This window comes from Melanerpes formicivorus, unplaced genomic scaffold, assembly GCF_026170545.1.
Source record: "Melanerpes formicivorus ecotype bairdi unplaced genomic scaffold, bMelFor1.0.p_v2 SCAF_10, whole genome shotgun sequence".
NCBI lineage: Eukaryota > Metazoa > Chordata > Aves > Piciformes > Picidae > Melanerpes > Melanerpes formicivorus.
Window position 1 is genome coordinate 20,013,973 of NW_027142362.1, and position 25,459 is coordinate 20,039,431.

A 25,459-nucleotide genomic window follows, 5' to 3' on the forward strand; every position below is an offset into this window, starting at 1 on the left:
GTTAAAAACTATGTCAGCTTTCCAACCTATTCTCTGCACGTCCGCCAGTGGAAGAGGTGAGGAAGAGGTGAGAACAGACCAGCAGCACACCACCAGCTCCAGCAGTCTTAAAACTGCACCAAAGGCGGAGAAACAAGGCATGTATAACCCATGCTATCGACTAGCAACTTCCAGCCCTAAGCCAACACTCGTTTCCCAGGAGTAGGAAGTTTGTGTGAAGGTGTCTGTCAGGCTCTCCCATGACACAAATTAATGAACCCCACAAGACAGCTATAAGGAAAAATCGCCACCCATTAAGGAGGTGCCGTAACACAACGCTTCAGTGACCGACCCCGGAGACACCTGACGGAAAGAAGCCACACCTGGCGCGCCGCCTCCCTCTACAGGCCCATGGGAGCGGCTTCCCCAGTTCGCTTCAGCACCAGCCTGAGCTGCGCAGCGGCCTCCAACACCACAGTTACGACCTGCGCACTCCCAACTGCACCAGCCCTCCCGGGCGCGAGACGACTCCACCCTCTGCGCGTACCGGCGGTGACGTCACGCGTGGCACTTCTAGACCGTTCCAGGGCCGTGACGTAGGGCGGCGTCATTCCAGAAGATTCGGCCGGTACCCGTATAAAATCCGCGGAAGAGGCGGGGCCATCTGATCGGCGAGCGGGCGGCAAGTACTGGAGGACTGAAGTAGGGTGGCTGTGGCGGTAAGCGCGGCCCGGTGGGCCTCTGTGGGTCGCCAGGTGGGCGGCCTGCTCTGCGGCGGAGAGTAACGACGGGTAACGCGGCGTAACGAAGAGTAACGTGGAGAATCTTTCCACAGGACACCATGGTGAAGGAGACGGAGTACTATGATATTCTGCAGGTGAAGCCTAATGCCTCCTCCGAGGAGATCAAGCGCGCCTACCGCAAGCTGGCGCTGAAATACCACCCCGACAAGAACCCCAGCGAGGGTGAACGGGTACGCAGGAGTGGGGGTAGGGCCAGGGCCGGTGGGATAGCAGCAACACTCTGGGTTGTATCTGGGACGTACGGTGCGCCGGGCAGGCCCCTTCGGTGGATTGGGGCCGGGGCTGAGCCCGAGTTGAGGCTCTGCCTGCCCCAGCTGGGCTCGTGGCTGGCGGTGCTGGGCCTCAAGATGGGCGCCTCCGCCGGGGGAAGCCGGGGGCTGGCGTGAGCACTTCCACATCCTGTCCGATCCTTGTGTGTAAAGGTAGAATTGGTTTTTTTTCAGTTGGGGTTTGTTTAAAGGGCCGGTGTAATACTCTTTTTGCAGTGTAGTGGGATTAAAGGAAGGCTTCCCATCTTCAAAGTTTATAAAAACCAAATGAAGCTGGCAGCTGGCCTTCTGGCTGAGCTGTGGCAGGAGGGGATGCCTTAGGCCCTCTTTCTGGATGCAGTCCCTATCGGTGTGCCTGCAGTTGCCAGTTGGAGCTCCGTCTCATAGAGACGCTGGTTAAAACACACAAAGTTGAAAGGATTTCTGGTGTCCCAGTGGCCGTAGTGCTGTCAGATGTTGTAAATGCTAGCGGTGGATCTAGCTGCTAGCAATACTGTCTGTGCTGGGGTTGTACTGCCTGTATTTGTGTTCTTGAATAGGATGAGTTTATTTTCTGAGAAAGGACTAGTGCAGCTGTACGGGGTAACTATTCAGAGAAAACTGGGCTGCACGTGGGTAGGGTGTTTACAGCAAAAATATTTTACAGGTTATCAGTAGTGATCTGCTCAACTCCATCTTGCATAAGATAAATGGGCACCATAGCTGGAGAACTATGGAACACTTGAATGATAGGACTATGTATCTAAAAGCTGGTGTGATAGTACTTTAACATAGAAACAGAATCCCCATATATATCTAGTTCTCTAATTTACAAAACTGAAATAACCTTTTGTGCTTTTATTTTTGGCTTGTGCTTTTTTTTCTTGTAAAGCACTTCAGCTGGACATGAGTGAATCATGTTTAAGGGGGAAATAGTCACTTTAGTAATAGCAAATTGTATTAAAAAACTGACTTGTTCCTCTTGGTAACAGGGAACTCTTGATAGCTATTTAGAAAAAATCCTTTATTTTTTGGATTGCTTGGGTATTTTGATTTGTATCTCAGTCCTATTAGTGATGTGTGAGCAACACCCAGTGTCTGGTCACTTAAATTTCTGCTTAGTTCTAGCTGAATGTAGCAACAGGTACGAAGGATCTCTGTGTAGCTCTGGAATGAGTAGCACTGCTGTGGTTATTGAGCATCTGGGGACCTCCAGGACTTGGGGAATACTATCATATCCCTTTCTGAGTGGATTTGTTGCAGGTGTATAATGAACTGCAACTACTACAGTGTGGTTTGCATATGTGTGAAAGTGGGGATGTGACTCTGAATTAAGCCCCCTTGTTACATGGGAGGAGGGGGGAGGAGACAAGTAAAAGGGGTGGTGTTCTTGGACAAAAGTGTACTATTACCATCTGTTACACATTTGTTTAGGGAGTTTTCCTTTGGATAAAGGAAACTGCTGTAGCAGCTCAATGGGAAGATGAAAGTTCTTCTTGGTCATAGTTGTTCAGAGCTTCTTTTTTCTTTTTAGTTTAAACTCATATCCCAGGCATATGAAGTTCTGTCGGACCCAAAGAAAAGGGACCTCTATGACCAGGGTGGGGAGCAGGCTATTAAAGAAGGAGGCCTGAGTGGCGGCAGCTTCTCTTCACCCATGGACATCTTTGACATGTTCTTTGGTGGTGGAGGCCGAATGAATAGAGAGAGAAGAGGTACACAGTTCTAAACAAGTTCTAGAAACTCTAACCATGCACTTAAGCATACAACACCTGTGCTATGGTACTGCTGTTCTGCTAAGTGCCCATAGTGTGGATATTACATGTTGCAACAATAGATTTAGTAAACTGGTTTATTTCTAGTTACTCTATCATTAAGATTCTAATAAAGTAGTTAACATGACTTATCCATAGCAATCTTTCTGATGAGTTCTGTTGGTGGTTTTTTTTTTTTAATTAAAGTGGGTGTGGGTAATACGTAGGGGAGGGGGAAACATTGGTAAGTTAGAGTAGTTGAATGAGACCTGTTTCAAGTTACCTTTTTTCCAAATCTGTGCCTCACTTGCTCATACACTTTGGGCAACTTGTTTTAAAGGACACCACCAACTTAAGCTTCAGTAATGCTAAATCGCATTAAAATACTTGGATGAAATTATGTGAAACTGAGTAGAGAGTGCTGCCGAAAGTGCAGTATGATTTTGGCTTATTCCATGCCCAGTGTCTGTTGAAGGAGCAAGTAGTAACTTGCTGTTAAATATTTGAAGTTATGCTACAGTATGCCATGGAAATTTATAGGCAAGCATAACAGCAACTTCTAAATTGACTAGATCTGAGGCTGGTAGTGTCCTTGCATCTTCTTGTCTCAAGCTTATACAATTAAGGGTAGGAGCAGGGGTAGGGTGGCTTTAATGATGCTTTGCTTAATTACAGCTATACTTCATGTTCTGACATAAGTGGGTACAGCTCAGTGGAAGCTGATGGAACTGCACGTGCTTTTAAAAGGGGGGTGAGCTGTGTTCTAAGTTTGGAATAAACTTTGCATTTCTTCAGTGAGACTGCATGTATGAACAAGTGTAGAAGCATTTAAATATTTTACCCTCACAACAGCTGAAATAGAATTAATTTTTCTCTTTTATTTAAAGGCAAAAATGTTGTGCACCAGTTAGGTGTATCTCTTGAAGACTTGTATAATGGTGTTACAAGGAAACTGGCACTGCAGAAGAATGTTATTTGTGGAAAGTGTGAAGGTAAAAAAGCAAGTAGTGGTTTCAAACCCCTGTTACTCCCAAGTTTTTTTGTAGAAGAATATTGGGGGGAAGGGTAATTAATGGCAGAAATAAAATCACTGTGAATTACAGTTGAAGACACTCAAAAAGCATCTCAATCTGGAAATTTAATTTTAAAAAGTTTAATGAAACAGCTGTTTAATTGCTGTTGGTAGAAGTGTGGCTTGTATTATGCAACTCATTTTACTATTAAGTATCCACAATGACTGGCCATCTTTGAGGTGAATTTTGATGAGGTCTTGAATCTTGGTACTTCATGAAATACTTAGTGAGCAGATTGTTTCCCAAGTATTAACGGAATGTGTGTGTCTTCAAGTTGGTATGCTGACAGTTCCTTGAAAACCAATATGTGTTGGGAGGTGAGGCAGAAGCTAATGGAATAAGCTGTGCATAAAAAACTTCATACTTTTGCATGTAGAAACTAAAGACCATTTATGTTGGAAATCTGTACCTGAACTACTCTTCAGTTACCATAAACATGCTCTTGAAGTCAATGAGTTACTCTACTATTGTGACTTTTTTTTTTTTGAGACTGAGATCAGATTTAACTTTTTTGTCAAAGGTTATGGTGGAAAGAGAGGGGCTGTAGAGAAGTGCCCTGTGTGTAAAGGAAGAGGAATGCAAGTTATAGTTCAGCAGATTGGACCTGGCATGGTACAACAAATCCAAACTGTGTGTCCAGAATGCAAAGGCCAAGGTGAAAGAATAAATCCAAAGGACAGGTGTGACAACTGCAATGGCTGTAAGGTTGTAAGAGAGAAAAAGATCATAGAAGTTAATGTTGATAAAGGTAAGACCTATGTATTTGTTCTATGTCCTTAATCATAGTCTATAGTTCTGCAGAGAATAAATGTGCTTCTTTTCTCCAGGTATGAAAGATGGGCAGAAGATTGTATTTCATGGAGAAGGTGACCAGGAGCCTGATCTGGAGCCTGGTGATGTTATAATTGTGCTTGATCAAAAGGATCACAGTGTCTTTCAGAGGCGAGGGCATGACTTAATCACAAAAATGAGAATTCAACTCTCAGAGGCTTTATGTGGTTTCAGAAAGACCATTGAAACTCTGGATAACAGGGTTCTTGTCATATCATCCAGGCCAGGTAGGTTTTCAGAATTCTGATGCTACATACACTGCTTGTGTGCGTCATTGTGCCCAGATAGTTGTTTTTTTTTCAGAGGGGCTGTTTTGTGGTTGGTTTGGGTTTTGTGGGGTTTTTTTAACCTGATGATGCAACAGATTCAAACTACCCTTGAAGTCTTATAATTCAGTTGCTGCTTTGACATTTTTTCAAGCAATGGCATGTACAGAATTAAAAGAAACACTCTTGCATACCTCTTAAGAAACTTCAGCCTCAGTCAGTGGGTAGTTAGGAAAATACTCAAGAGGTCTGAAACTTCAGCTCCGCTAGATTGTTAATGTAGCCTGAAGGCTCTGCTAAGAGAAGCTGATTCTCTTACAGTAGAGCAAATAGCCTTAGTTCTGCCTGGTTTGGATTTAGTAATGCATCCTTTTCTGTGAGGTACATTGTCTCCCTCCAGTACTGTGGAAACACTGCTTGTGTATTACCTCATCTTTCATGGCCATGAAAGGTCTGTCATTACAAGCTTACTTACAGCTCTTGCATCCTGTAGGTGAAGTGATAAAACATGGTGACCTAAAGTGTATCTACAATGAAGGGATGCCTATCTACAGATCTCCAACAGAAAAAGGCAGCTTAATTATACAATTTTTGGTAAGTTAACTGCTTTTCTATAGCAAATACAACCATGTTGGCAGTGGAATAACTATTCATACAAAAACAAACAAACAAAAACTCTACCCATTAATAATTAAAAAACTATGAAATTGTAGGTCCAGTTTCCAGAGCACTTCTGGCTCCCAAGGGAAAAACTGAGTCTGCTGGAGGCTCTGCTTCCTCCACGAGAAGATGTTATGATTACAGATGAGATGGATCAGGTAGACCTTGAAGACTTTGATCCAAACGAGCAAACCTATCGTAACAGTGCAGGAGAAGCATATGAAGAAGATGAGGAGGGTCCAAGAACAGGAGTACAATGTCAGACATCTTAAAGTAAGGTGGAATGGATGGCATCTGAAATGTAAATTTTCACAATGAAAACTGCATGGCTGCAATAGCCACTGCTTGTGGATTTTGTGTTCAGCAAATTGAGTTGCTGCGCTGTCAGTATCACCTTTTTGTAACTAATTTATATTGTGTTCTTGTAGTCTCTCTATATAAAGCAAATGTCACAGCTGAGAACCGAGTTGATATACATTTTCCTTTGCTGTGAAGGTTCTCAATTTATTTCACCTACGCTATTTATATTAGACTTTTGGCAATATTGATAGAGGCTAAGTGGAGTGTCTTATGTAAATACTTTCATACTGGAAAATTAATTTCATAGAATAAAACATAGCAGAAATAACTTCTAATAAATAGAACTCTTCACATTTTATCATGCTTCTCTTGTACTTTCTTAGCCACTCTACAGCCCCTCCATTACTTTTTCTTCCAAGCTCAGGACCCTATTCCCTTGTTGAGATTGTTACCCATGTTCAGCTTTGTGTCAGCTGCAATACTGCCTGCCTTGCTTTTGTATCTCAGAAGCATTTTCTGCGTGCTTCACTTAGTGCATAGTGGTGCTTTTCCCTGTGTTCTGCTGTGTGAGAGTAACATTCTTTCATCTGCTTTGCTCTGTGTAAATGTAACTTGGGCTTACAAGGTACCCTACTTTAGAGGGTACCCCCCATGCTTCTACTTCACATACAGGCATGTAACTTCCAAATAAAGTGTTGGTCTTTCAGTACTTCACGTTCACATTTTAGTGTTCCCCAGAAAGGGAATGGAGTCCTAGGTCTTCTGTACTTGAGCCTTAATTGATGACTAAACCAGCAGCACCTATATTAGGTATATTGCTACTGTTCTGTAAGATAGTGCAGTAGAACGATCAGATGAAAGCTTGCTTTCTTTCACCTGGTTTCTAGCAGAGTTGGTATGAAATCAGCCTTGGAACCAATTCACACCCTTTGGTCAAATGTAACTATAATGAAGGGGCTCCCTGTCACCATACTTTTGCTTGAAGAGGTGTCTGATTTCTGTGACACTGTTGCTTCCAAGATGAGTGCAGGCTCTTACAAACCATGCTTAAAACACTCTGCCCCACTCACTTTTCCTTTTGCTAAAATAAACTGCTCTGAGATGTGGTCAACACTTTTCAGCTCCAATCTATTTATGTATAAAGGCAGGGAAGATAAGCCAAACAGTTGCTTTACCCATGACTAGATCTTGCCAGAAATACTTTCTGTGAGAATGACACAAGTTGCCTGCAGCTGTAGCCTTTATTTTAAAAAAAGTAAAGCTTTCTTTCATGCTCAACAAAATCAGGATTACATATAAACATAGCAACTTTTATCATACTAAAAAAATTACATAGAACGACAGTACTGTTCCTAAAAACTGCCCCAAGAGTTAACCACACAGTCTGAGACAACATTTAAACAGGACAGTCATAAATATGAATTTCTTGGTCATCTCCAACAGATACAATTTTGGACCCATTTCCATTGTATTTCACTCCCCAAACCTGGAAAGAGGACAGGCAGAAGGTTAGCAATAGGAGACTTAAAAAATGTCTTCATGGCAGTCATTTATTGACCACAACAAGCAGAAGAGAGGCTTACTTAAGATCACCTTATTAGAGCTGGTCCAATTACAGCTTCTACTTTAACAAAGATGAGGCTGATGAACCTGGGGACACTGCCACCTAGTAGCCTAACCAGTTTTTGCATTCCACTCCTAACAATAGATTACACAATCTAAAGATGTTGAAAAAGGTTGAGAAGTACTGGCTCTAGTTTGCATAAATCCTAACATTTTCACTCTTGCCCATTCTTGTTTTCCTTTCTGAAGAATGCTTGGAAAGCAAGAGGGGAAGTGCTTTTCATATATCACAGCAGACAAGAATGATCCAGTTTATCTTTGGGCTAATTAAGAGTCATTTACCTACCAGTGCAAAATTTAGAAAAATATAGGTCAGTTCACTGACATAGGACAGTTACACAAACTCCCAAGTGTCTTCCATCTCCCATCGTCAAGGTAATAGAAAGTGAAGGCTACCCAGCATATTAACATGGCAGTGCAGAAAGGGTACATTGACAACAGCACGTTTCGGGGAATCTCAAACTATTTTGCATTGAATACCTAAAACCCAGGCTTCTCCACCTTCCACAAGCTCCACAGATTACAGACAACAGCTAAAACACTTGGTACTTTGATGCTAAACCCCAAGAAACTGTAGATAACTGAAAAGGTTACCAGCAAAAGAGTATGAGGGAAGAAAGAGCCCAATTAAAATCTGAAGTAATTTCCTTTATTAAATCTTCCTCTATGATCAATTAAAAATAGAATTGTTCTATTTAACACTTAACAGTTGGCAAAAGAGTAACTTAGTAGATGCCCAAATTACTCATCCCTCACAGTGTTTGCCCTCACAGATAAATAAAATAAAAGGGTATTACAGATATTTGAGAAGAAAAGAATCCCAAGATTCAAGGAAGCCATAACATGCAGTGAAAATGATAAAAAAGTTAAAACCATAGAAAATCTGTTAGACATCCTTTTGGCCCATTAGGACTGCCATTGTTTGGGCCTGGAAAATGTGATTACTTGGAGAGGATCAATCTACAAACCCAGAGTCCCAATACTAAACTAAGTGCCAAGTAATTGTGAGCAAATATGAAGACTTCATTACAGCAAGCTGCAGTCCAAGCACCAAGTTGAAGCACAAATGCGCACAACTGCACAGCTAAAGTTCTCCTGTGAATACAGGGACCTAGGTAAAGCAAAAGCAGACATACCTGATCATGGTGGTCATAGAAAGTATGAACACAGGTTCTTGTTCCAGCTTCCCAAACTTTCACACTTTTATCAGATGAACTGAAAGAAACAGTATTGAGCAGTGCTTATATTAATAGATTAACTACTATGCAAAGCGTAACAGATCTCATACACTAAGCATAAGAAACCTGTCACACATCAAATAGAGGGATCAGGTAGCAAAGGTCTGCATCTTCCACCATGTTCCAGGGACTTTTAAAATATGTTTACTCTTCCATCAGTATGGAAAATTAAAATGAAGACTCCCATTTTAGGCAGAAAATTCTTGGAAGCAAATTCCTTGGCTAAACAAACCCCTCTTACATATACTTGTCAGAGCTGTTTTCAGTTAACACTAACCGGATTAATGTACTACTACATTAGGTTCTTTTTCATTCAACAGCAATTTTTTAGCTATTTAGAATCAAATTGCCCTTCTCTTAGATTTAGATATCCACTGCATTGGGATGACTTATTCTATAACACACTCATCACTACAACTGGTATTGCATCACAGATTGACTCTGGCGTCTTTAATTACAACGTATGTTATTTCATTATAGATTGCATTGAAATCTCTACATGTTTACTTTTTATGATCCATCTCCCTTTATAAAACAGATTAATTTTTTTTCCACTAAGCATAAACAAGTTAAGAATTTTCAATACCTGGAAACAAAATGGGTATCGTCAGGACAAAATGCCACATTTAATACCCAGGATCCATGACCACTCAGTGTGCCAGCCAAGTTTGCATGTTGCCTATGGAAAGAAGAAATGGTTTGTGAATTCTGGGGGAAAAGCAACAGGAAAATACTTAGCTCGTGATGCCAGGCATGGTTCAGTGCAAGGTCATGGAGGGTGACTTCTTGACATTTGTTCATCCAAGCTGAATGGGTGTTACAACAGATTCTGTTTTTCCATTTCAAATGGTTAACATAAAAAGTCACTAAGAATTGTCCACAATGGTGAACAAAACAGTTTCACCATGAAGAAGGCAAAGTGATGCAGGTTTGGAGGAATCGAGATCACTCAAGCAATGCCTTCCCCAGGGTCTTCCAGGTTTTTGCACAATGCCACAGAAATAGGTCATCATGTGTTGGATACAGATGATCCAAGATGGGTAAACACAATCAGACAGGACATATACACAAAGCATTCAGCCTGTTGCCCTACAGGGCAAATAAGAGGAAAGTCATTTTCTTTTGAAGTTAAGGCCGTCATCCACCTATGCCCTTTTTCAAACCCATCAAAGTGGTAGGATTTTATTATTTAAGATAATTTATTATATAAAGAAATCACCAAAAGCTGAAGGGAATTTAAGAGAGCATAGGGTTTGATATATATTTTTTCCTAGAATCAGCATCTCTGAATATTTTTTTGCTGTTAGCATCTCTTGGAAGATAATAACTTACACATCATAGATTTTGATGTAGCCATCATCTGAAGCAGTTACAAGTAACTGAGAATCTGGGGAGAATGTCAGTGAACGAATAGGCATCGCATGACCTGAAATTCAAAGTTACAGATGGCTTAGAATGCAGTAACTGGACAGAAAGTGCATGCATATGAAAAGCTCATTTATCCATTAGAAAAATGCATGTCTTCTACAATAGAAAATGCTAGGCTATTTTCTAAAACAGGATTAAATTGCTAAAAAACTGATAGCAAAAGGAAAAATCATCTGCATGGCAACAGACACATAGTCTAGCTTCTTTCCCTTGTACTGCACTGCAACACAAGGAGCAACTGCAATTTAAGAATCTAGTAAAGAGTTATGGACTATATCTTTTGAGATGGGCACACACAATGCAAGCCCGAGTTTACAGTTTGCCTCTAATATTTGAGGATACAACACACTAATTTCTGTCTAATGGACAGAGACATCAACTCATTTATGCCATGGCTGTTGTATCTTATTCTGACTTGCATTCTATCCTTTGGTTCTATTGAGGAAGGAAGCCAGCACTGGGGTGTTAAAATTACACAAACCATTACCTTCTAGCGTATGCAAAAGCTTTCCAGTTGCAATATCAAAAATATTGATAATGCCATCTATTGCTCCACTGGCTAAGTATTTTCCATCTGGACTCTGCAATAAACCACAGAAAGGATGCATTTAACATCTGTATCCATTTAGCCTATGTACCTCCCTGGCATACTATTGGCAACTTTTCACAATTGCAAACCACTCAAGATAGCTGCACTCCAAAAACCCTGAAGATTCAGGAGACTTAGGTGTATAAGCAAGAGCAAAGTGTATTTTCCAGATAGGCAGTTTCTATCTGGAGCTATCAAAATATGGCTGTCATTTAGTATGATGCAGAGAAACTGATAGATGGAAGCAAAAAACACATTACAGCAATAGCAGTTTCACACACAAAATTATCAGTTGTGCTTCTTACATAGGCAATGCTAAGGATGAACTTTCCCCTCGTGTCCAGAGAATATTCTTTCTTTCCGGTTTCAACACCAAAAATATTTACTTTTCCCACATGACTTCCTGTTGCAAGGTACTGGGAATCAGGTGAAAAAGCCACAGACCAAGCATCAACTGTATTAAAAAGAAAAAAAAAAAAATCAGTTAGCTGAATTCTGTTTCCAGTTCTTATTCACTAGCATCCAGTTCTGTTCAGACTTTTAATCCCCTCCCTACCCTTAACACTCTAAACTCTCCTACATCTCCTTAGGAAGAGTGCACAAGCTCATGAAAGTTAATTTCCTTCTGCGTAATTAACAGAGCATAGCTTGAGCCATTGATTTCTGTTTAGTAAAAGATGAAAATACCTGGGGGTTATCAGACCCTCCTGTAACAATAAATGTAGACTTGAGGATTACTTTTCTCCTGGTACCAAAAGACATTAAACCAGTAAAAGAAAGGAACATGTGTCTATCAAAGCACAGAAGACGCAGAGAAACACAGATACACAGAAGTAACAGAGATCAACATTCCTTGCAATTAAATTTAAACCACATAACTAAATGTATCTGGGAAAGCCTAAGTAGTGTGGGGAAAAAAACCAATGTAACATTGTCTGCCACTATGTTGAATTCATAAAATCACCAAGACTTTTGCAAAAAAATATTTTAAGACCTCTAGTGATCTTACATACCCTAATTACACACTGTATAGAATTTACTGTCTGGAGTAAGTACACTTCTCACACAGAGACTGCCATCTTACCAGGACCAGCATCTATCGACTTGATTTGTTTGCCAGTTTCTAAATCCCAAAGACGAATATGGGCATCTAGTGAGCTGGATGCTGCAATGGAGCCTGTGTGGCTGATATCCACAGATACCACGCCCAGCTGGTGACCCTCCAAAGTCCACTGTAGATCCAATTTTTCATCATTCCTTTTATTCAAGGGAAAAAGAAGCCTAGTTATGAACAGTTGGGGGTACTTAGCCCATCTCCAACCTCAAGACAAAACAAATCACATTTTTTTTTCCAACAAAAGAGGGATCCAACTTCGCCCAAGAAATGTGCAGATAGCTATCCCCAAACTGCTTGCTGCAAAGCAGGTACCTGACCTTCAGTTTGTAAGCAGTCCCACCAACATGTCCATTACAGATCACTACACAGCAGACTGCCAATCTGTCAGCGTAGCACAAAATGCAACAACCAATGTTTCTGTAATCGCCACAACAAAGCTACTTACATCATTATTTAAAGCACACACTCAGTACTGTTTTGGCTAAGAGAACAATTTATTTGCAAAAGTACACTTCAGTGTCACTTGTATGAGGATTATGAGGATTTTTTCAAGAAAAAAAATGTAATTTCCTCTTTTAATCCATTACCATTATTCCTTTCACAGTACAAATGCTCACAATGCATTGTCTCACTAAAAGCTGCACTTCCAGTTCTTTGGTTCAGAATGCATCAGGCTGTAGTATTTTCTGACAGATGACATGCAAAATACGATGTGCATCTCTTTGAAAATTAAAACACTGGAACGCTACTGGTACCAGAGAAAGCATGCACCAATAAGGCAAGTTTGCTCACAAGAACAGTTCTGTGAGCCAGGTTACCCCCTACCTGATGTATCTTCTGACACCTCTGCAGATTATGGAAATTAAGGAAATTCAAGACTGTTGTTGTCTCCATACTGAATACTTTCAACGCTTTAAACTGGCTAATATGGAGCACTTCACTTACCACTTCCAGACCTTCACTAGGTCATCCAAAGAACCAGAGATCACTGTTTCAGAACCATCTTTTTTATTTTTTCCCCAGGCAACTGACCAAATGGCATCATCATGAGCTGAAAGAGAATATAAAGTAAGTCATTTCTTTTGATGGAAGGCAACCACCAATTTTGTTAATGCTAAAATTGCTAATTGCAATGCTGGCAATAGACCCTTTGCTCTTCAAGTCTTATCAAAGCTCTGAGAGCTTTGTTACTGTTTTCATTCTTTCAAAACACTTTGTTCACCAAGATCACTGCTGAAAAAAACAGCATAGCCATTTTTGAGTTATTCAGGTTTATACTTAGTCAAAGTCATCTCACAAGTATATCTACCACTATCAATCCAAGAAGCCCAGCATTATTATCTGTGTTTTCTCACCTTGCTCTTGCTTGAAGAGAATACCGTACTAGAAAGAAAAAATAATTACCATTATGCATGAGTAGTCTAAAAAGGTAACAAGCTAGCCATTAGATTAATGAATGCTGTGTTTTTATTTACCTGTGTGGTCATGTCTTTACGGAAGTAATCTTAACAGGAACACTCTGGAAGGAGAAAAGCCATAAGGCTCATCACTAGGGCTCTGTCTCAGAAACACCGCTCTAGAAGGAACAGAGTAAGGCCTGAAGGAAAACCGCCTTTCACCCTCCGCCTGCACAGAGATGCGCCCAGCACCCCCTCCGCGGCCTCCCCTCAGCCCGCCCTCGCTTTCGCCCTCCCGCGCGGTGCGGCACCGTGCCGCGCCGTATGGTGCCTTGCCGTACCGAATCAAGCCAATCCGTGCTGGACACAGAACTTTCAACCCACCACCACACCACCGCCGCCCCAGCCGCCGTCGCAGTCTGATGACGTCTCCTACCACCGAGAGCGCGGCAGGAACGCCGCTCACCGCAGCCCTTCTCTCCTCCGCAATAGAGTACTCCGCGCTCTCTACTGCCGCTCTGTGGCCAAGGCGGCTCCCTTTGGCTTCACAGGGCTACCGAGCGCGCGCGCCCAGCCCGCCGGCGGGAATGGTGCGCTTCGAGGCCCGCCTGTGCCGTCGGAGTCGTGACGGCGCCGTCAGTGCTCTCCAGCCTTCACAGATCGCTCCCACCAGTCCTTATGGTTCCTGCGAGTACTCTGGCAGCGCCGGCCCCGCTCGGGTCACCCGACAGTCCTGTCCCACGGCTTCGCGCGCAGCCCAGCTCCCTGCCGCCTTCTTCAGGGGACGCCAGTGAGGCCGTAGGACTGAGGTTGTGGGCTCCGTGTTCGGCCGCTGTTTGCCAGCTGTACCCGTTCCCAGCCCTTACTCTCCTCACGCTTACATAGACAGTGAGCCCCTTGTGCGAGGAGCCACTCCCTGTAGTTGTAGCTGTCCAGAAGTAAGCAGCATCTTCCGTGTGCGATATAAGTATCAGAGACCCTTTAGTGTGATGGCACTAATGTGAACGGGGGGAAACCTGAGGGACCAAGGAGCGCATTCCAGTCCACCGTCTCAGCACTGTGGGAAGTTCCTGACTGGAAATTGCCACTGGCTGCCTTTGGTCCAAGATGTGGAGGAGAAATGCCAACCAGTCAGGGACATGGAGCTTGCTTACCCAAGGATGTTGAGTCACTTTGTGAAGAGCCGGCTCCCGAGGTCCAGGAGCAGCAGTGAAAAGTTGAGCAGTACTGCCCTTTCTGTAACCACGGCACAGAAGTCTTTCGTTTCACTGGGGTGAGAAGAAGTTTCCCTACTAGTCATCTCTTTCAGGCAAAGTGGGGAAAAAGGAAAAAAAAAAAAAAAAAAAAAAAAAAGGAAAGAAAAAGGTACGACGTTTTCAGAAGCTGAGTTATTTCAAGTTGTTGCCTCTTGCTTGAGTTAAAAGTGTGGAAAATGTCAGAATTAAAGTTCAGGAGAACAAATCAGATTCCCTGAGGCTTAAATTAAAGACAAAGGACCAGTGGCCTTTCACAGCTTGTAATCAGTCTGTATGCATACAGAAAGCTCTTTGAGATCAAGAGAGCTTGTCTGAGTAAGCACAGTAACAACCAAAACAGGCATTCTAAATGTGTCTTAACACAGTTCTGCAGTCAAGAATGAAAATCTGGGTAAAACTCTTACATATAATTACAGAATTCTTAGTTCTCTGACTATTTAGATTGAGTTTTGAGAGGATTTTGAGGCACACTGCGTTAATATATTGAACTTCAGAAATGCTCATTTTCTTGTTAGAAATGATACACTGGGAAGCATTTTCCAAAAGCAAGATAAAATATTCCATTTCTTACCAGGATTCTCCTAATAATTTTTACATTTAAATTTGTACTTATAATATCTTCACCTTATGTTCAAACGATCAGGATTTGGTTCTGCAGTTCTCTGTAGAATACTGCAGTACTGTAATGTAATCTTTGTCATGCGGAGTGTTTCTAATCCCAGAAGAGTTTTCACACCATGCAAAGTTATACCCAATAGTATTTAGTCAGTACACAGAACACCTTAGACCTTGAAGGGAAAAGATTGTTATTGTTCTGTGAGTGCAGACTGAGATTGTGGGTTGTTTTCTACACCACTTAGACACAAATCTGTATTTGTTAGACTGAAAGCTGATTAGATGCTGCTTTGGTGCATCGAGGGGATAATCTGAAGCAAAGTGTGCCACATGTTTGATATATAGATAAACTGCTTCCTTGGAATAGTGACTGAGATCAGGTTTCTGTATGTTTGTCCTTGTTTTGGAATGCTGGTGCACTTTGCATCTACATGGACATTTTAACCCTAACCAGAAGTGTGCTTTGTGAGTGTTTAAATGACAGTTTTTAAACAGTGTTACAAGGGGGGAAAATGATGTATTTAAAACTGTCACTATCACCCTGATATTGTGCTAACACGTAGAAATGAACTAGGTCAGGACTTTGAGACATTATATAAACATCGTAAAAGGCACTTTCCAGCTCAAATCTCAATTGCAGAGAACAAACTGAGAGAAAACAGTTTCAAAAATAATAGGCTGACTGCTACTGTGGCCATATTGCCATGATAGTTTAGATCAGCATTCACAGTTCAACAACTGCCCAGCCTTACACAGAAGACAAATGCCAGGTGAGCCTTGTTTTATTAAGGTCTTGAAGACATATGAACCCCCACAAACCAGTAAGGCTAGATCATTAACTGGGAGCTTCAGCTCTGCAGGTACATGGACACTACTGCATTTGAATGTTGTCAGGCGTGTTAACTCCTCTTCCCATCCCCCCTCACCCCCAAATAATTAATTTACTAGTGGGTTGGAGGGAAATGCTAATAGTATTTGAAGCTGTGTTTAGTGTGTTCCAAAGTAGGTAACAGATGAGTGTGTATTCTTGTGGCTATCAAGGAGAACTGGGTTCAATTATGGATCACTTTCAGGACTGATCCATCAATTTTGGGTTTGATTTTCCATCTTAGGATTCAGTGTAGGATCAGTCACAGAAACCTGCAGGTGCTGCAGAAACAAAGGGTGACTTAGAGCATGACTGCAGATTTATACCATCTGCCCATTGTGGGGCAGCAGCACTAAGATAATCTCCGCCTTTTCCCAGTAGCAACGGGGTTGGCATTCACAGTTAAACATTAATCATTCCATGTCCTCCTGTGTCTGGGGACTCCAAACAGTTGTGGCAGGAGCCAAGAATCCTCTGCTCATGTTTCCTGATGTGCCTCTAGGAAACCACCAAAGGACTGTATTCCTGGGAGTGAACTAGAATGGCATTTGCACTATTTGCTCATTCATTTCAGGTATCTGTCCTCTCCATCAGGGTCACTGAGGCAAACACAAGAGCTGCAGAAAATCAGTTTCTACAGTTCCATGTTTGAAACAAATCCAGCTGCATACAGGCAGAGTTGATAAACTTTCAGCTTTTGTTTGTTTTCCTCTGCTCTCTTATTTCTTTCATATATGTGTATATATATATATATATATATATGTAAAATATCCCCCCCACTTTTTTTCCCCTTTTCATGCAACTCCATATGCTTTTTCACTGATAAGTTTGTCTTTGATGGTCCCAAGCAGCTAAACAGTGATGTAGAGTCAACTATAAACTTTCCTGTTGTTGACAGAGGTTCAAATCAAAGCTTTGCTTTAAAAGTCTCTTGTCTTATTTTTGATAACATCCATTGTAAAGGCACTGCATGTTCCAGGAGATGACACCACACCCAGTCATCAGACTTTGTAGGATGTAGAGCTGGAACTACATTCTCATCTTTAGTCCAAGTGCTGGCCAAAACAGGGAAATGATATAAGGGGAAAACTTCTTCTTTAAGAATCTGAAACCAAGTCCAAATATTAATGACATTCTCACCCTGTGAGCTAAGAAAGGATCATTATCCTATTTCACAGATGGATGCAATCTGAAGCAAGGTGACAAATTTAGTGGTAGATCGAGGAATGAAACTCTTTTCTCAACCTCTTGGCATGTGCTCTTAACTCAATGTGTACCTACACATTGACATTGCTTTACACTTATGTTTAAATGTTAAATTACTTCTCTAACAGGAAAGCAAGCTTTTCAATGTGTTCAGTCAACAGACAGTGAAAATTATTGGGACAGTTAATTAAATAAATTCTAGACGCTAGAATCTTTCCTTCATGGAAGCAACTTCATCCTCACTGTCACCTGCAGAGAAGGCAGAATGGTTAAATGTAATTACAGGCCCTTTAATCTCCTGCTCATGGCATTTTTAGGTCAAAGGAAACCTTTCAGGGCTCAATTATTTTGAAAGGAATAGTAATATAAACAAAAAGCCCCAAAAAGCATTGTTCGTGGGAGATTTTCTAACACTTGGTCTGTTCTTGATGATAGCTGAATGCAGACATGGTTCTCACCCTATCTTCTCTCTCTCCTTACGGGAATACTTTAGTTCTTCCTTAATTTATTTGATGTATTTAGTCAGAATTACTATATTTTATTCTTTATTTTGTTCTTTATTGCTGCTTCTGTTTTTTTTAGGGGGTGAGAGGTGGATTGCAGAGAGTTTGTAAGACCTGATGAACACGAGCCTGAAATGTTGAATGACTGTCTAAAATACAAGCATGATAAAAGAAACATCTGGTGCTCATTTGTCAGGATTGAAATAAGGCCCTTTAAACAATCGTGCATGTGGTTGGACTTGCTTTTATAAAGCACAAAGTTTCATCTCATAAATCAAATCTAGCAGTAAAACTTTTCTCTCCAGTATGATGAATCTCACATGGTTTACCAGAATGAATGTATACCCCTTGCTGTTGTGGCTTCAGATATACATGGCAGCTAGGAAGGGCCTGGTCTATGACCTTATGTACCAAAACTGAAGTACTTCAGCTCTAGGAAATAATTTTTGGCTGTCAGTTGATATCTGGCTGTTTAGTTGTGAGCAAGTAAATAATGATCATGTAATCTAAGCCGCTATTTTAAGCCTGATTGTGTACCTTTTACTTTGATGCTACAGAAGAAAACAGTGTCACACACACATTGGTGGGCTTTTCTACACCAGACATCACCCAAGTGATGTTTGGTTCTGAAGTGTGAGCGAATGTCTGCACTCACTACCTGTATAAAGCAAGATACTTTCATAAAGCAAGAGTATAAAGATAGGAGCTATCCAATGCACTTTTTTTAACCCCGACTACTAATTCTTCTACTTGCCTCTGGGTCATGTGAAGCTATGATGGGTAGCAAGGAAGAAAGTGTCTCTTTTTCTGATCCATGCAGATAAATGTTTGAATAGGTTGCTAAACTGGGAGTCAGGGAGGAGGGAAGGAGTTTCTTCTACCTGCTGTTGCACATTGCCTGACCAAGCTGCTCACAGTTCACCAATGAGGTAGTGAATGGTTCCGGCCTCTGGATATGTTATTTGCTGCACTGTAAAATGTTGCTAATTTTATGCTTCTTAGGGATGCTACTGATATTAGATTTTAGCCAATGTTTTGCTGGAGTGGGGAGTCAGAAGCTGACCTGGCAAGGGTCTTTTTGATATTAAAATCTTCTACAGGATCAAATGCAGAGGGCACAACTCTGGCTTTTGAGAATAATTAGTAAGAAAACTCAGGAGGAAACCCCTTCATTGGTAGTAGATGCAAAGGAAGTTTGTAATAATTAGACGAAATGCCCTCAGAAACCTCTGGCTGTATTTAGTAAGTGTTTGTTCCTATCTATTTTTGTGTCACCATCTCAAATATATTTACATAAATAGGCAGTTAGATCTTCAGTGCCTGGTATCCATTTGCATAAGCTGCTGGCAGGCAGACTGTATGGATGCACTTGGCTCAACCAGCCAATTACTTCGCCACTTATCTTCATGTCACTGCCCCACTTTGTTATTGCAGCCTTCAATGCCACTTCTGTCTTCATCAACACTGTCTCATTCATGCTATTTGCTTTGATGACTTTGCTGGGCAACCTCTTTCGTGTTCTTGTCTCCTTGTGAAGAGAGGCTTATTCTTCTCCATTTTGCCTGTCTGGCTCGCAAGCCCTTGTGAATCGAATTGACGGTGTTAACCTTACACAGAGAAACTATGCTGGAGGAGAAAGGCCAGTGCTCTGCATGCTCCAGCTCCCATGGAAGTCACCAGGAGGAGGACTAAGCATGGCATGTTGTGAAATGTTACATTTGGCTTCCTCTGGCTGAGATGATAGAATCAAACCTTGTTAAGTTTGTTAAATCCTTGTGTCTGTTGCTGGCTGTGAAAGCCCATGCTGCAGTGGTGACTCAACAAACCATTTCTGCACAGCAAGAGCATGTATTCATGTCTGATGGACTTTACTAGGTCCTGAGCACATGTTCAAGTGTCTGCTGAATCGTTTCCATAAATACCTCATAGAACAGGCTGGACACTTTCTCCTGCTATTGTGAGTTCCCAGCATTAAGTACTTCATTCACATTTGACACTGCCCCAGTGATGGATGTTTCATATAATGGAAACATTCCTGGATTCTAATGAGATGATTGTTTGACTGTTTTGGTCTGCCTGTGTTTAGTGATGTGTTACTGACACGAGCAAATAATAGATTTACTTTGTGAGGTCGTCATCAACTAGAGCTCAAACTTTTTAAGATGCAGAACAAAAGGAAAAAAAAATAAAATAAGAGGGAATAAGAAGAAATAAAAGAAAATAAGAGGACTTCAGTGAATTTCAGATGTATTGCTGTGACTGAAGATTGTTCCCAAGAGCACAAAACACTGTATTGGAATTTGGACACTGGGATCCCAGGTCACAGGGCTAAATTTTCATGGTGGGACCTGAGTCTCAACAGCTATAATACTCTTTTCTCAGTCTTGATGATTTGGATTGCTCTGTCTAGAGTAATGTTGCTATAGCCATTCTGACTGACCTGCACAGACTCATTTGTTCCCGTGTCTTCACCACTCTAAGCATGAGCTCCTTGTCTGTGCTCTCAGGCCCATTTATAGCTACGAACTCGGGTTTTTTATTCCCTATCATTCAGTGTAATAGGTTCTGCACAGTAACAACAGGCAGGAGCCTGCCTGTCTTTTTCACATGCCACAGTATATTACTTCTGGAGTAGCCTCTGTTTTCAGTGGGCATATTTGAGAGATTGGATGCAAGCCATTCTGAGTAGAGGTAGGAAAATCTGCTCTGACTTACGATTGTATAATAAATAATCTCCAGATGAAATAATTGGATCAGTTTCAAAATCAGTATCCTTTGAAATTGTGAAGTAACAAGAATGGATGTATCATCATGTTAACATGCATTACAAATGAAGTAAATAGATGCCAGTGGCTGAGTGACCTGACTGCCTGCTGAAACTTCCATCAGCTCATGTATACCTGGCGTAAGAAAACTGTGAACTATTAGCATCATGAGCACCATTAGTCCAGAGACCGATATAGCTACATTTAAAATTGCATCACTGAACCAGTAAGCTGATTTCTTAATCTTTGATCTCCTTGTGCTCAGGGCTACCTTCTTTGCAGTTACTAGTAGTCATTCTTGATAATGATGAAACCGTTAAAAAATTAGCATTAATGGAGACTTAATTAAGTATCATTAAATAAATTAGAAGCTGATCTTGCAGCCACAGACTCATGCAATCATTGAGAGATGTTTGTATTTAACAGTTTCACTGAACAAAACAGCTCCTTTCAAGTCCAAGCTGTAGATTTTCCTAGAACAGCAGTTGAAATTCATTACTGTGGTGAAGAACAGTACAGCTCTGGTTTGTTTGTTTGTTTGTTTCGACAGCGGGAAAAGATCTGTTTCTGTCTGTATTGCTCTTCATCTGAAAGTTAGCACTAGCTATTTTGGGGTAGGTAATAACCAAAAGCTTGGGGATTGCTGAATTTTATTTTTGGAGTGGTGTAGGATCAAAACCAATGGTTTATGTGGACTCCTAGATGTAAAAAAATACATCTTAAACTCTGAAAGTGACACAAATAAGTAATTGGCTGCTTTTCCTTATCTTGTATGTTTCAGTACAAATCCCATTTCTAATTGCAGTAAGAGTTCCTTCACTGAAGACTTCCTTTTGAAGTTGGTAGGAAAATATTCTTGGGGTATGAATATGATGTGCATTTAATGAAAGTCACAGCAAATTGCTCAATTTTCACAATGCTCCACATAAAACATTGCCTTTTTAGAAAAGCTTTCTTAACAGTAAATCATTCTCATAGATAAAGTATCGTTATTATAACTGTAGGATTGCGCCACTGTGTATTGAGCAAGGATAGTGTGGAGGTGCTGCATACAAAAAAGCATCTATACAAAAAACATTAGTCTGAGGATTTGGCAGGTGATCTTAGATAACAGTACAGTGACATCTGTTCTAGTAGGAGTTAATCTTTGCAGAACTGATCCAAGTGACAGAGAACTAATGATTTCCTCAAGCAGCAGACCATATTAGCATCTGCACTGGAAGTTTGTGTTTCTGACACATTGCCCCTGAAGTGCTTTGTGCCACAAGGGTTCCTCTAGAAGCATACAAGTGCAGTAGACTCTCCTTTATTTTCTATTCTTGCCTGACCCAGAGGCTTATCCTATCAAAGTGCTTTCATGTGAGGATGGGAATATAAAAAGGATTTTTTAAAAATTATTTCCATTTTTTCCCCCTTAATAAATTCCAATTCTGCCATCTCACTTCAAAGTGTAGGGTTGCTTTCATACTGTTGCTGTCAATATGCACCCTGGTGAGATACAGCTGGCAGAAAACCAAATCCATTTAAAGCAGTGCATTTAAAACTGAAGTAGGTGCTGCAGAGTCCTCCTGCAGGTCTGTGGGTTTGCTACCACTTCTGGGGTTTTTTTGTTTGTTTGTTTGTGCTTGTATGTTTGTTTTTACATGCTTTTTCTATACCATTTCCCTGTTAAAGGTATAGAAGGGGATTTGGAATAACTAAACGCCATGACCCTGATACTCAGGGATGTTCTGGTTAAGATTCACTGGGTTTCCTTCCCATCTCCAAACTGAAACTAACGCTGTAAGGCAGGCCTGGCTTGGAAGAGAATTTGAAGAAAACACCAGAATTTACTGAACCCTACATTTCACAGAATAAAGACATTGAAAAGATTATCAGAAAAAAATGTTTTTCTCCAATTCTTTATGTTTACAGTAATTTGTAGGGAAATCACAGACATATACAATATTTTCTAAATCTTATCAGTATTATGTAAACATAATATTCAGGTAGATAGTATTAAAACATCAGATTCCTACAGTACCATTCTTTTCAGTTGTGAGTTAAGGGAAGTGATTTTTCTTAATATTCTTCTCATAAAATTCCAAATACCAATTATTTCTTTTTGTCACACAAGTGAAACAATTAGCCTGGGGGAGATGCCAAGATCTTAAAAACTGTTCCAGTGTGTTGGCTCTTACGCCTGATGGCTTTGTAAAGAAAATGTTTCTAATACTCCCGTTATCTTTCTGCACATGCACAGAGTGCTGTCCTCATATTCTCATCTACATCTATTCTCATTCTACAACATTACTTGGTGTCTAGAGATCACAAAGAGGCAGTCAAGCAGAGCTACTCCAGAACAAGCTGTGATATCATGAGTACATGACCTCTTCTTTTCTGTTGCTGTCAGTGCCCAAGGCCAAGAAATTAAGAGTTTTAATCTATTCTGAAAAAAGTGTTGATATGCTGCTGTTGGGTTATGAGAAGCAGCATATAGCACTTAATTAGTGCTATATGAGCTCTAGCTGGCCTTACATACTGCTTACACTGCTCTTCAGTATACGTTTAGAATTGGGACACCATAGTGCAAATCTCTTTTTTTGTTTTACCAGTGGGTTTATTGGGAAGAGCTAGGTCTGTGCCAAACCCCCTCAAATTACAGGAAGCATACCTCTGGTACTTTGATTAATCAAAGTCCCACACAGGTAGAGAGCTGTCAGTCTTTTCAGTGTGTCAGTACTCCTGTTGTGCTTTTCATTGCCATTGTGAGTCTGTTTCATATTTAGCATGGTGGCCTACCCGCTCTTCTTGTTGGATGTAATTAATGTCATAGCATCCACAGGAAGGAATGACATTTGAGAGGTGGCTGCATTCACTGGTTCCTTCAGCAGGATCAAACAGTGTGACAGGTCAAATACTTCACCTTTTTTTTTTTTTGCTTAGCCTCTTCCAAGGTTGGGAACTCCACCTGAAGTGTGGGTCAGCTGAACTGCCTGTGTGACCCATTTCAGATGTGTTTGATAATGGCTTAAGCCAGTAATACATTACATATATTTATGGGATTTCTTCCTAACCAAAGTGACTGGTGGTGTGGCACACTCTATATAGTCCATGTTATGCCACTCACTGCAAGTGAGTATAGTACAAGTAAGCCTTTAGGACTGTCAGATGAAACAGAATTTGAAACTTCTAGCCAGCAGCAAACCTCGCTGTCACAGTCATTAGCCTGTTGTGAATGTGTATTCTGGCTAATCACAGCTCCAGGCTGTGTCTTTCTTAAGCGAGAAAAAAAAAATTAATCAGAATGAAGGTCTGATTTAACAGTACAAAGTCAGGAGGAGTTTATATGTTGTTTACCTTAAAAGAGATGGTGGACCTTGGGCTTTGTGTCTACAATTGTTCTAGTGAGTAAATGTTTCCTTTTAAAGTCTGTGATACTTAGCCCATTTTCCAAATACTGTTTCTGGAACTAGAATATCTCAAAGTCATAAACAACAAAATGGGGGTGTTTTTTTTGCAAGACCTTTGCCAGTGTCCCTTGAGAAGGTTAGCAAACACTCACAAGACTGACAGCGGAGAAAGATAATTGTAGCTAGTGTCATGGTCTGTCCTTAAGCACCTTGCCAGGAGAGCACCATTTGCTTGTGACTGAAACGAAGTGCTGAATCCTGTCCAGTCCTTAGGTCCTTCCACTGATCAATGCCCCTACACTTTTCAGATACAGATCCCTTATCTGCCACCTGGAAGCAGATGTATTTGGTAGCCTTTGGGCTGACTGCCACACCTGTGCTACACCTATGCCACAGTCTACTGAAATCCATAGTGTATCAAGTCCTCAATAGATAGTGAGCTGAGATACCTAGATCACAACAAGCTTCTGAATACAGTTTAATTGCCTTGATATTTACTAATCTCTAGGTCTTGTTTTAGATCACAGACAGCTCTCCCAGTAATCTTGCTTCTGGTAGTAGACTACCTCTGTGTTCAGAAAAGCAGCCTCCAATACTGAACTCTCTGTCTTTCTCTTTAAGTTAGTTAGTCTAAGTCTTTTCATTACTACTACTCTGGCAGTAGATCATGGAATTTCCAAAACAAAGCATACATTAGAAAGAGTCTATTCAAAGTCAGTGGTATTATGGGCACAACCCTTCCAGTTCCATGAAGGAAGAGGCATTCAGCTTAGTGGCTTTCTGTCATAGCTCATTAAGCAAAATCAAAATGAATTGATATGCTATCATTTTTTAATTTGCAGCTGGGAGAATCTGAAGTAGTGTCTCTGACATATGGACTCCATTTCTCTTCAGAATTTCTTAGGCTTGTAGCCTTCATTTTAGCAGAGATTCAACAAATGGGTCCCAGATATACACAATGATTTTTTTTCTGTGCCAAGAAAATATCATTCACAGTTATTTATGAATTAAAAAATGCAGACAGAATGACATCTATAGCATTTGGCGTAATGGGAGCTTTTATCTCGGGAGGGCCTTTTCAATGTCATATTAAAACCCAGTGCATAGCTGAAAGAGATCCATGTTGTCTGTATTCATAGGCCCTTTCATGAACAAGGTCTCGCTGCTTACATAGAACTATTGGATTTTTCTTTTGGGTGTAGGCTCAGTGTTGTTTTTAAAGTGTTCACATAATGACATTTCTGCTTTTATAAACTATCTGCCCAGACACAAACACTCTAAATGATAGAACAAACAATGCCTTTTTTTTCTTGTCTTTTCTCTTATAAATAGAGAATTTTTTTGTGTGGGTGGGAAAGCCATAGCCGTCTGACACTCTGGTGGCAGAAATTGAGTTCAGATGGGAAGAGTGCTCTTTATTCGGTGACCCACAGTAATTACTGGTAAATAGGAACTGTTTAGCTTCTTTCTCTAAAATCTGTGGTTTGGGATTGCTGTTTAGGTTTATGAAATGGAAAGATGTTGGTGCTCTTTGCAAAAAGAGCCAAT

General features: G+C 40.9%; 2 protein-coding genes across 3 annotated transcripts; one reads left to right on the top strand and one right to left on the bottom strand.

Moving 5' to 3' along the window:
* The first annotated feature begins 591 nt into the window (after positions 1 to 591).
* On the top strand, positions 592 to 8,758 carry DNAJA4 (DnaJ heat shock protein family (Hsp40) member A4). Its single transcript, XM_068144095.1, has 8 exons — positions 592 to 698; positions 815 to 952; positions 2,565 to 2,745; positions 3,672 to 3,776; positions 4,378 to 4,605; positions 4,685 to 4,915; positions 5,448 to 5,548; positions 5,668 to 8,758. The coding sequence occupies exons 2-8, from the start codon at positions 821 to 823 to the stop codon at positions 5,884 to 5,886; spliced, it is 1,197 nt and encodes a 398-aa protein (XP_068000196.1). The 5' UTR covers positions 592 to 698; positions 815 to 820; the 3' UTR covers positions 5,887 to 8,758.
* Positions 7,142 to 13,753, bottom strand: SKIC8 (SKI8 subunit of superkiller complex). 2 transcript variants are annotated; one of them, XM_068144097.1, is made up of 11 exons: positions 13,648 to 13,753; positions 13,385 to 13,428; positions 13,265 to 13,292; positions 12,855 to 12,960; positions 11,877 to 12,049; positions 11,098 to 11,246; positions 10,691 to 10,784; positions 10,108 to 10,201; positions 9,362 to 9,454; positions 8,674 to 8,752; positions 7,142 to 7,400 (listed from the first exon to the last, which is right to left on the bottom strand). In XM_068144097.1, the coding sequence occupies exons 2-11, from the start codon at positions 13,394 to 13,396 to the stop codon at positions 7,311 to 7,313; spliced, it is 918 nt and encodes a 305-aa protein (XP_068000198.1). In that variant the 5' UTR covers positions 13,397 to 13,428; positions 13,648 to 13,753; the 3' UTR covers positions 7,142 to 7,310. The 2 variants fall into 2 exon arrangements, with proteins under 2 accessions (XP_068000198.1, XP_068000199.1); XM_068144098.1 differs by having other exon boundaries at positions 13,385 to 13,485; positions 13,648 to 13,733.
* Between the last annotated feature and the right edge of the window lie 11,706 nt (positions 13,754 to 25,459).